The sequence below is a fragment of the Daphnia pulicaria genome, chromosome 7 (genome assembly GCF_021234035.1).
Source record: "Daphnia pulicaria isolate SC F1-1A chromosome 7, SC_F0-13Bv2, whole genome shotgun sequence".
Classification (NCBI taxonomy): Eukaryota; Metazoa; Arthropoda; class Branchiopoda; order Diplostraca; family Daphniidae; genus Daphnia; species Daphnia pulicaria.
Window position 1 is genome coordinate 7,450,297 of NC_060919.1, and position 12,677 is coordinate 7,462,973.

The 12,677-nt window shown below is 40.1% G+C and overlaps 1 protein-coding gene across 1 annotated transcript; it reads left to right on the forward strand.

The window, feature by feature from the left end:
* The first annotated feature begins 3,152 nt into the window (after window positions 1–3,152).
* LOC124348566 (SET and MYND domain-containing protein 4-like) lies at window positions 3,153–4,719 on the forward strand. The gene is made up of 4 exons (XM_046798792.1): window positions 3,153–3,277; window positions 3,349–3,535; window positions 3,604–3,775; window positions 4,610–4,719. The coding sequence occupies exons 1-4, from the start codon at window positions 3,153–3,155 to the stop codon at window positions 4,717–4,719; spliced, it is 594 nt and encodes a 197-aa protein (XP_046654748.1).
* Window positions 4,720–12,677: the final 7,958 nt, after the last annotated feature.

Sequence of the window (12,677 nt, forward strand, 5' to 3'; positions counted from 1 at the left end):
TCGGCTGTAGTGTACGCCACTTGTTTACTTTAACTGCAGTTCCATGACGCGCCGCTCATTCAGCATTCTGATTGGTGTTCTGCATACGTTTCACTTCGGCATCACTTTAGAATAGTTGTTGTGGAGTAAATCTTTTAGAACTTCCTATTATTAAAAAAGTAATGTTGATAATGAGAGAGAAAATATCTTCTTGACGAGGAACTTGCCTTTAACAAAACACTGTCAGTCATAAATTTAATGTGGGTATTGTCCTTGACGTTGCCTTCAAATTGAATTTGATAACCAACTTGACCATCATGCAAATTCATCTCCTCGGCCACATGATTTGCCATGGATGTTGCAGCCACCCTCCCGGGTTCTGTGACACCAATGATTTTCCCTTTGGTCGCATATCCAGCTTCATAGAAAAATTGAGGAACCTACGCAATTGCATGTTATTAGTATAAAGCAATCACTAAATATATATGATAATATATATATATGAATTCCAGACCTGGCTCACCCACAAAGGAATACAGCATGAGACCAGCCCACCACACACGCCACAACAGGACGGTGTGTCAGAGAGGGGTATACGGACAGTAGCAGAATAATCCCGTGATTGGACGACCAACTTCATCAAAGAGAGCCGCCTACCAATCAGCCTATGGGGGGAAGCAGCCAAATCCATCGTTTACTATTAACAGGAGGCTTGGGTAAGACTTTAATTACTCCGTTATCAACCTGCACACGTGATGCAGCGCCAAAACGACGCTTGGCTCCACAACATTCTACTTCACATTCCGTTTGGTCTTCTTGAAAATATAAATTTACATAAATGTTATTTGAAATAAACCAAATAAAATATACAGCAAACTTCAGACTTAACCGTCTTTTTTAATTCTAATTCTTCTTGCCTCTTTCTTTCTTCTTCGACCCTCTTTCTCTGTTCTTCCATGTTGAGGAAATATTGATACGCCTCAGCATTAAGATCAGCTTTGTATTGGGCATCTGAAAGAAATGAACACACGTGCGTAACACGCCAAGGGAACAATTGAATCACTACAAAGATAGTCAGAAAATTATAATTACTTTACCATTTTCATATTTAGTTTTTATCTCCTCCGTCACACGAAGGTATACGATGCCACAACAAGGAAAAGAATATTTCAAAACGCTGGATCCATTCCCAAAAACTTCATTTTCAGACATGATTCACTCTCTCTTTCTCCTGTGAACGCTTTTTACAAACTAAAGAAGGAAACGCTTTAACCCTGAAAAGGTTTTAGTGCCCAAACCTCTTAATTCAATATTTTGCTTAATGATCTCCATAGCTTTCTTTTTCTATCCCCACCTTCTCAACATATTTTTTTTTGTTTTTCTTCAAACAGAACATTAACGTGCTTCGCGTCCGCTGTGTCGTCTGCTACTGCATACACAAATCTCAGTTGAGATCCATTTTCCCCTCTGATCCAAGATGAGGGCTTACAAACTTGATACGCCCTTCATCTCCTTTTTTCAACCCCAGGCTTTCACACATTGTTCGTCTGCTTCTGAGACGAAGCTAATCACTGTTATCTCTGCTCGATAGTGAAAACGGAGCTAAAATATCGATATTAACACCCTACCTCCGTGCGCCTTACTCACAACATTGGAATTGGGAAGAAATGGTAACTTCAAATTTTATTCGTGAACTTTTTTTTTATTGATAGATATTTTTTTAGTAAAAACCCTACAAAGGAAGAATGGCTGATAATTGTAATAAATATTTTTGGGGGGGAGGGGGAGGGTTATTTGTTTATATAGGATAGAAAAGGTCTCCAGTATGATTTTCGACTTTTTTGGATAGAAATTCCGGCAGTATTTTGGACATAGAAAAGGTTATTTTACACTCGTCTACAACCATAATGACCTATATATCTCCTTTATATCCAAGGGTGGTTACTGAGCATAACAAATGTTAAAGTAATTCGAAGAATGATGAAATTTCAAAAAAGAATACTTTTCCATGCCATCTCTAGCGCGTTATAAATTCTTGACAGCCTGGGAAGATTTCCAAAATGAATGTGATGAAAAAAGAATTTGATGAATCTTGGATTCGATTTTGGTAACTATGTTTTTCCATATCCCCAAATCGACTGAAACAATTTAGATACAAGGGTGGTTATTGAGCAAAACAAATGTTGATATAATTTGAAGAATGATGAAATTAAAAAAAATATATAATTTCCATGTCATCTCTAGCATGTTAAAAATTCTGGACAGCCTTGGACGGTTTACAAATGAATTTCACGAAAAAAGATTTTTGATGAACCTGGATTTTAACCTGGGTAACTAACTATGTTTGAATCACTTTGGCACTTTGTAAATATTTTGAACTTTTGAAACATTATGGTTGGGCTACCGACTAAGTAGACTAAGTACCGTAACGATGGCAACCAAAATCCTGAAAACGACACTTTGGACTACTCTTCCGCACCTAGTGACGGAAAAAGGAACCAATTACGTGGTATACGGAAATTACAGCATCTCGACACTTTTTGCCCGAGCAGAGCCTCCTTCATTGCTCCTTCATGTTATAACTTGGCAACTTCTCCCCTTTCCTCTTAGAGAATGAGTAGTGTAGTTGGTCTTGAATCTTTGGTCCAGCAAGTACACAATTTATTCCTGCGTAAATCAATTATTAAAATTGCCCATCAATTACATTTTTGATTCCTGCCGCCAAGAATCATCCTGTTACCACAATTTTGAATGTGGACTTGAAGCGGTACTGAACTCTGTTGGAATTGCCCATTTAGGAGCGAGAATTTTTCTCTCTCATGGACTATATTCAGTGTTGGCCTTTTTGAAAGATACCGATAAAGTGAAAAAAGTGCCTGGTATTGATGGGCCATACGACACTAAGAGTTACCAGGTTATGTTCCCTCCAGTCTCTCATACTGAACGAATGGCTCCTGAAGAACTTTACCAATACGCGTTGGTAAGGAATTATAATCTTCTTTTGTATCACTTGTATTGTATATTCATGCTTTCTTTATTTTTCTGATTGTAGACTGCTGCTTTCCTAACTTTGCTACTGAAACAACACTCGTCATTTTTTCAGTCAGCCTCTCTAGAGTCTCAGTATCAAGTTGGTGGCCTGATTTTAGTTCACGTCTGTCAGATGGTGAGCAATGCATTCCATTACGGAACTCTGTCTTATAGACGAGAACAATGAAAGACAAGAAAGAATTGCAACCGCCATTTATCCCTCTGCCAGTCTTATGAATCACAACTGTGATCCGACCGTGATCAATAGGTTTGATATAGTAATTCAGTTTTCTTTCCCAGCGATTTTAACTGAGTGTTCAAATGCCGCCTCTCTTGTAGTTTCCAAGGTAATACGCTGATTGTGCGAGCTATCCGTAATGTTCGCCAAGGAGACGAAGTATTCAACTGTTATGGACCACATTATCGCCGAATGAGAAGGACTGAAAGACTAGAAGCTCTAGAAGCACAATACTGCTTCACTTGCACCTGTGATTCTTGCCTCGATAAAAATACTGAAGATTTCCAGGTAGCGGAATCCAGGCTTTTATTTCTAATTTCAGGATCTTCGTATTATTTATTTGTTTACATTTCTAGGACGTTATATATTCATTCTCGTGCCCGTCTTGCCAAGGATCTCTAATCAACCCCACCGGAAATAATTCCTCCGCTCAGAATCAGATGGCCCTATGCAGGTCGTGCAAAACACCTCAAAGTTATTTCACCCAGCTAAAAGCGGATTTAGAGGCAGTGTCACTTGATGCCAGAGGTATCATTTTTTAAAACTATTAAGGTTTCAAGAAAAGGTTTTAAGGAACCAAGAAAATGTTGCCTGCAGTGAACGAGTTAGAAAACATTTGCGTAAAAGGGTTAGTAATTGAAAAAAAGTTTATATGTTTTGAATGACTGTTGTGCCATTGAAAAGTTACATGTAGTATACGTCAATTATAACAAATTTTATGGTGTGTGTTGTAGTCCAACTAAGTAAAGTTGTTCTGCTTTCGGGCATGAAAATATTTTTAAAATCGTTGGAGTTCTATTGTCGGACATGAAAATAATTTAAAAAAATTATTGGAGTTCTATTGTCGCGTAGTGGAGTTCTACTGTCAGGCAATGGAGTTCTATTGTTTGGTATTTTTAATGATAATTAAAAAAAGGAGTTCTTGTATCGTTGGAGTTCTACTGTCGCTGGAGTTCTACTGTCGCAAGCAAAGACATTTTTAAAAATTATTTAAAATATTGGGGTTCTATTGTCGGTGGAGTTCTTCTGTCTTTGGAGTTCTTCTGTCTTCAGAATCTGAACTAAGCTAGAGCGTTACTTTCATATCTTTAAAGGTATTATCCCAGTTATTGTGACTAGTAATTTTGAGTGATAATTGACTTGACTTTTTATAGCAACAAAGCTCACTTGTTAAATTTTTAATAATGTGTTTTTTTTTCTACTTCCGGTTTTCTCATTTCAGTTAGTATTTCAGTAAATATTCATTCGACTCACAAAAGAACCACATATTCGTGATCCTCGTCAAATTTTTGGTAAAGTTCATGTTTTGTTTTTTACGTAGGCGTACTTCCGGTTTTGAGAATTTTCCTGAACTATGTTCAGGAAAATTCTTGATTTTGGCCAAGTTTTGGATTTCGGCCACTAATGTGCCCGGCAGCGCGTTCTCACGTACGCTGTCCTCTGTCACAAAGTCTTCGAAGCGCGGAGCGTAGAGGTTCTCGTTGACATCAACCACCTCGACGGCCAGGTAGGCCTCGCTGGACAGGGAAGGCGAGCCGCGGTCCTTGGCGCGGACCGTCAAATTGTAGACGGAGCGATCCTCAAAAAAAGAGGGGAATTAGGGCAACAACCGAATTCCGTTTCCGCGCAGTTGATGTCCGATTCCGTTTTTGGTACATCATCACCGGAACCGATTTCTCCAGAACCACTTTCAACAGGTTCGCAACCTTCTCCATTAGGTCCCTTGGCTGCTCGCAGATTGTCTGGACAGCATCCGAATTGGGTGTCATACAGGAATTGCACTCTGGACCTGCTCCACTACCGCTTCCGCTTCCGGATCCCTCCACTTCACTAGGTTCATATTGGAAGCATCCTAGGTTGTCTGGGCCAGTGGCTGTCGTCATCTGGTCTGGACAGCAACCGAATCTACACGGAACAAAGCACAATATCAAAATTAAATGATTCAAAGATACAATTTAAAAATTATTCAAAATTACTCTGATTGTTTGCAGGAGACCGGGATCAAGTCCTCACCCATGGAAGACATGGTTGTGAATGGTGGTGGTAGTGTAGTTGGTTCAGGGCAGCCTTCATTTTCATTACCCTCGGATGGAGTGGATCCATTAGGACAACATCCAAAGAGAGATGTTTTGCAGGCGTCAGTGAAACAGCCTTCATTGTCATTACCCTTGGCTGGAGTGACACCGTCAGGACAGCATTTGAACTCGGCATCCTCACAAGTTTCGTATTTGGGACAACCTAAATTTTGATTGGAAATGTACACAGCTTGCAAAAAAATGATTTGAAAGTATTGTTTTTAGTTACCAGCTTCGAAAGGTCCTTTGGCTGGAGTTACTCCATCAGAACAGCATCCGTATTCGGTTTTGTCGCAGGTTGGTTTTTCCTGGGTAACCACGCGACATTCCTTCACCTTCTTCTTTTTGCCTGGGAAGCTCTTGGCCTTGGATTTAGGAGGTGCTTTGGTTCCAGTTTTCATAATATCGCTCTCGATCACTTCAACGCCCGGTTTCTTGACCGATTTGGCTGGTTTCACAGTTGTCGCATCTTTTTTAGCATCTTTGCTTGGCTTAACAGTGCTCGTCTCCTCGGCGTCCTTAGTCGGCTTTTTAGTTGTCGTTTCATTTTTAGCTGATTTCTCGCTTGATGGTTTACCTATAATACGCGCATTTAAACAGACGTTAATAAACGTAAAAAATAAAAGGGAAAAGAATTATTTTACCATCGACGGGTAGAAAGTTTTCTGATTGCAAATGTCCGTTCTTGGTTTCGATGACGCTCATTTCTTCTTCAACCTCTAGTTCACTGGAATCCATACCATCGATACCAGATCCTGATTCACCAAGGATGATGCCAGAACCTAATCCGGAACCCCTACTCGAACCCATTCCAGAACCTGATCCTTCGTTTGAAAGAAGCAATTCTTCGGCAGGCGCTTGTCGTCTTCTGCCCTTCCGCACTAGTCCTTCCTGTTCGCTCGATCCTTCCATCACTGTCGGTGGAGCGGTCATTCCTCCCAGCACCAATCCGAGTCCAGACTATAAACATTTCGAAAAATTCATTATTAAATAAAATCAAATGGTTTTATTGAAACAATAATAAATACCGATTCAGATCCCATGTCACCAGATCCTTCAGCAGACATGTCTACAGCAAGGTCGCCGCTGCTACTTTCCATATTGCTCTCCATGCTACTATCCATAGTACTATCCATAGTACTATCCGTAGTAGTATCCATGCCACTGCCATCAGAGCTAGAGCCAGAGCCAGACGACGGTTCCATTCCCAGATTGGATCCACTGGATTCTACTATGGGATCCTCTTCTATTTCTTCTTCCTCTCCTTCTTCATCGTCAACCTCAACTTCCTCGCAGACTTCAACCAAAGACATTTCGGTCGTCGTATCGGGAGTGGTTTCTTCGCTGCAGGCTTGAGTATTGCATTTCTCCTCAGAGGATGGAATCGTGTCTGATCCGCATTGATCGATCTTGACTGTCACATTATTAGTTGTTATTATTAGCCAGACACAAAATTGGTCTCGTCCGGCTTCCAGTACCGCAAGTCTTTGAGCACTGTTCCCGGAAATGACGATAATAGATTAAAAAAAAATAGAAAGAAACATTAATCCTCTTTTGTCACGCTCCCGGCAGTTTCCGGAACATCCAACCAAATAAAAATGCTTGTAAAGAACAAACAAAAGAACAAGGTCAAGTACCTCACTCCAAGGTCCAGAAAACCAGGCGCCCTTGCACTCCTCGGGTGGCACGTGGCATTCAGTTGCGTTCTCGTATCTTTTGGTAGGTTCGCAGTTTGCATCATCGACTTTAGTGGGTGACGCACCATCCATTGTTCCGCAAAACACCCACCGGGTCTGAATTCCAGTCCCACAATCAGCCGAGCACTACAAAAGACGAATGACACGAGATTATTTTCATTATGTATCACTGATGCTGGGGGATTTTGCAGAGAAAAACAAATATGAAATTACCTCACTCCACGGCGAAGACGGTGAAAAGGAGTCTTGATGACGTCTGATGATGATCAGCAGCAGCAGGTAATCAGTTGAAATTATAGCATCGAACCGTACGTCGATTGCGGATGTCGCCGTCGAGTTCTACTATTCACGGGGAGAAGAAGAAGCGATCAATTGATGCGTGGCTTTTGTGTCGAATCCACTCACAATAGGCCTAACTTGCGCTGATGAAAAGAACTTGTTGACGAATCTATAATAAGGAAGGTATTTTACTTTGGTTGATTTAACTGGATTTAACTATACGACGTATTTATATTACCTGTCGGGCGACTGTCGACAATATTTTTCTAAGGTCGATTCAAACCGAATGGGGAAACACTGAAAGTCCAACTGTATAATATAATAGCGTATAATAGTGGGAACTTTTCGAAGGACTGCTGGACAGAGGCGTCGTCTGCGGACGAGTAAAACACTAAAAAGTCAAGAACACACTCTTTTGACAGTCACGGTCAAATATAGACTATAACATGGTAGGCCTACATGGGTGTGTGACCCGCCATACACAATCCGAATAAGGAGCACTATAATTTTTCTTTTTCCCATGTAACAACAACATTAAAATTCTAGTCACTTTACTCTTTTACACTTTTGAAATCAATTCCATCCACATTTTAAGGAAAATTTAAATAAACTGCTATTTGATTTTAATTGAAACAAAAGTAAAGTAACCGTAAACATCACTGACCGATCAAATGTTATCCCGGTGTAGAAAGGACCTCACTGAAGACCAAACTAATTTGCTTTCTGCCCTGAACGACTTTTTGGCCGACGCAATCAATCGAGATCATACCATGCAGATCGCAGGATATTCTGGAGGACAACTTTATAGAAAACGAAATCGGTAAAGAATCAATGGATAAATTGGCCAATTCCTTCCAAATGGATAACGAAGACAAGGCAACAGACGTTCCAGGTGATCGTTTCAAGTCAATGAATGCGTCACTATCAGACGACAGTTGGACGCCACAACTGAAATTGCTGATCAAAGAAACGTGCGAGACTTTTTTTCTGCCCAAAACGGTGGTTGATGTTCAGAACGAAGACGGAAAGGAAATTATTTCCATCAAGGGGTCGCCGTTTTTGTCAGCCAAATTCTCCAAGAAATGATCGACTTGAAAATACAAAATTCAAACACGTGTACAAGAAATTCAAATCGTTGGACTCTTGTCCGTTCACGTTGACTGTGACTTGGAATCGAAAGATTGGCACGGAATGAACGTGGCCATTGTCACCGATAACAACTCTATGTCGACAAGGAAGTGTGTTGGGATGTATGCGGACAGCACGGCAACGATCAATCGGAAGGTAGGCCTAAATACAATTTTATTTGTCGCATTACAGTCACGATGTGAGAAGACTTACTGATTTAGGGGAACCTGTGGAACCGGGCGAGAGCGGCGGCAACATTCACGTCATTTGTGAAGAAATGATCAATACCGAGAAATGGACGATAGGCTAATATCGGACGGGGGCGACGGAAGAGACGGACATAACGGCGCCTTAAGAAAAATTGGACCGGATGGAAAAGAATCGTTTCACCGCAAATGGACGAAGGAAGAATTTAAAGAGGCTTTTCCGACCATGTCGACATTTGGCGATTCGGCCAACCAGGAAGCGATGAAAACTGTCCTGAAGACTCTCCAAGAAATCCTGCCGGTCAACTCTCGCAACAACGGGAGAGACGTATAAGGCCAATTACCCAAAAACCAAGAGGGTTTCTACATCAGTGGCTTAACCAGAAACAAGAATGAAAAATGCAGATAATATAACTTGTTAAAAAATATCTTCAGAAATAGTCATGTATGGTTATTGTGCATACCATTACTCGAAAGACAGTTTTGGGCAGTTGCGGGCATAGTGACCTCGAACAGTGCACTAATTACACAGTGTCCTTCACATTTTTTATTGTTCTTTCTTCTGTTTCTCTTCTTCTTCTTGCCACCTGCTGCATTTCTTCCAGCCAAATATGCCATATTTTCATTTATATCCAAATTTTCCACACCAACCAAATTTCCGCCCTCACCCCCAACCAATGCAATCCCATGGTTATTACCCTGTCAACAGCATCCTGAATTATGCAAACCATTCCCTCCTCAGAAGCAGTGCAGCAGGTGGCAATTTGGCCTTCAAAATCGGTTATTTTACGCCACACTTGTTCAATGCCTTCTGTTCTTATTCTAAGGGGAAGTAATCAATAGTTGAAAGCAATGTTTGCACAAATATAAGCAGGAATAACGGTATTACATACCTGGAATTGAATTCCGTAGTGGATTGCTTGAATTCCTTGCCCATATCAGAAACTTTCACCCATTCACGTTCTTCTATTCCTACCCCCTTCAAAAGATAGTGGAATTTTCCGTGAAAACTTCAGTGGAGAAAAAATGAAAGATATATTACTGCTAAGAACAGTACATTAATATTTAAAATTTAAAGTTTTCAAAATATTACTATTTCAAGTTTTGACAATAAGCAAAACAATCACGTTCTTTGAAAAACAGGCAGAATAAAAATGGTTTCCTTTACTTAGTTGGACTACAACACACACCATAAAATTTGTTATAATTGACGTATACTACATGTAACTTTTCAATGGCACAACAGTCATTCAAAACATATAAACTTTTTTTCAATTACTAACCCTTTTACGCAAATGTTTTGTAACTCGTTCACTGCAGGCAACATTTTCTTGGTTGTTTATACCAAATATGGTATAAACCATATCGGTCTCCAACACCGACTGCGTTATCTTACAGCAAATAAGACGAAAGGTAAAACCGATGTAACGTTTCATTCCTTTTATGTAATTTCTGCATTATTAGGCTAGAAAATGATCTCGCGAAAGAAAAGAAGAGAGCGACAAAAGGCAAAGAAAGTTGTCGAAAGGAATTTTTTTTCAAATAATGGTAACAAAAGGGGATCGATTTTGATGGTTGAAGGTGGAGAAGAGATTGTGAAATAAAAGGTAGTGTAAGAGGCAGGTTCGTTAGTGGTAGAGAAAGATGCAGTTAGTGGAGTAGAGGTAGGTTCGGATGAGGAAGGATTAGGTCCGACTGAGGAAAGAAGAGGAAGGTGTAGAAGAAGAAGGAAAAAATAGAAGTAGGGTTGAAGAGGAAGAATATATCTACCTTGTGGATGAAATCGTCCTCAAACTTGAAACCATACCTTGGCTTTTCAGCGAGGGTCGAATGTTGACGCTAATTTGTACAGCGTGTTTTGTTCAAATGGGGCGAAAAGATTCTTGATAGCTTCGAGCATTTTCTTCTTCACAGAAATTAAGATAGGATGATGCTCTTGCGGGTCATCATCTTCTTCACCATCTTTAAAATGATGTTCCTTCAGCCCAAAAGGAAATTCGTCCATATCGTCGAAATCCGCGTCCATATCTCCCCTGATGTAGCAGGCCAGCTTCATGCATGCGGCCCAATGGTGGGCAGAACGCTGGAAAGGTCTGGAGTGTGGTCTCTTTGAATCAGCTCAGAGCTTTCTTTGAAAGTTTTCAGGAACTCTAGTAGCTGCTGAAGAAGTTTTCATTCTGAGTAGTTGATTTTCAGGTCGGACTTGCGGAAGTCAAGCGGCTCGTTGATGACACGAAAATTCTCTAGAATGGACTGTACCTGTATACACAGGCTATTCCATCTAGCCTTGCAGTCTGTCTTGACCCTACTAACACAGCGATGTACCATGGATATGACTGAAGCGTACTCCCAAGGATAAGGGAGATACAAACAGCATATCCATGGAATGCTTCATGTTTATCCTTATTTCCCCTTCCCCGCACGTACCATTTGTATGTCCCTTGAATATACCGGTTTGTGTATACACATTATCCTTAAATAACATCCATCTTTGGATATGATTTCTGTTAGAAAATAAAAGATAAAAGTTACCCCCGAGATTTGAACTACTGACCTTCAATTCCGTAGCTCACCTCTCTAACCACTTGACCAACTGTTCATACATTCTAGGAACAAATGTTTGGCATCAACGGAAATTGAGATATTTTTTAGCTTTTTCGTCCACTGTGTACCTAATATGGTTATACTGTGATGCACATTCTGTGTATGTACCAAATGGTATCACAACAAAATCATACCCCCGGGTATATTACTTTGACGTACAATCAGTATGTTAATGAATATACGCTGGTGGATCTACGATGAATATTCTTTATTTGATCCCATCCTAGATCCGAATAAATTTATACCTACGCTATACTACCGCCCCCCAATTGCGACCTGGATCTATCCATCCCATATTTATCTACATCTTACATAAAGAGGATGGGCCGTGTTAGTAGGGGAGCGTGGCATATTTTTATGGATGTTGGTGGTATTTCTATTTTATGGATAAACACAATAAAATAGAAAGAAAGCCGATTGGAAAACAAGTTAATAATCAGCTTTAGAAAACTGTCTTATCCTTGAAAAATCTCTCCTCTTAGTTTGCCAATGTTACCTGGTCAAGCAACCATGGACACCTTGCGACTTGTACGATATCATAGCGATTCCCTATCAGCCTCTAGTATTTCCTTATTTCCCGTGAACGACCGAGTCGCTCACGGGAACTCCAAGACCGTCAACCAAGCTGATGCTTTCTTCAAACCACCACACCCAAAACATGCAAAAAAAGCACATAAAACAATCAGCGTGTCGGTTTGTTGGAATGCAGTCCATCAACATTACGTACTTTTCGTGGACGTTGAGTTCCCGAAATTACGTTATCTTCAAGACAGCACGAGAAATTTCTCCCGAACACCATGAAATACAAGATGACGACCAAACTACAGTCGTCAGATTTTGGCGTGTAGCAACAAACGGTTCAAAAGACGGAGCAAGTATATTACGCACAATATTTTCGGACGAAAAGAAAGGAGATTAAAACATTTGGAATGGAAATGTTTAAAATCAGTCTAGATCAAATTTAAATTTCAAAACGTGTGTATTGAATTGTAATAATTAGAGACCATGCTTTTGATCAGTGTTTTGTTAAGTTTTAGGCGGAAAGTCTGCCAATACCCCCCCCCCTGTTGTGGCCTATGAAATCGAATTCACCACAGCTTTAAGATGTGATGTGACGACAGCTGTCATCACTTATAATTTAACTACCATTAGCAATCAATTAATTGTTGCATTTCAATTGGCAACCATCAATCGCCATTGAAAAAAGCATCAATCAATAAATATTACGTTACATTGCACATGCATAATCATTAAATACTTATATTTACGGTTACCATATCAAACGAACAGAAGAGTGCAGACATATATTGAAGACACTTTATTCACCACAAAAGACAATGTCCACATAGTAATTATATAAATCCGTTAAATCAAAACGCGGTGATAGTAAAAGCAGTCAAAAGTATCCTATCAAATGGAATTGGTTCTTATAACTTAACTC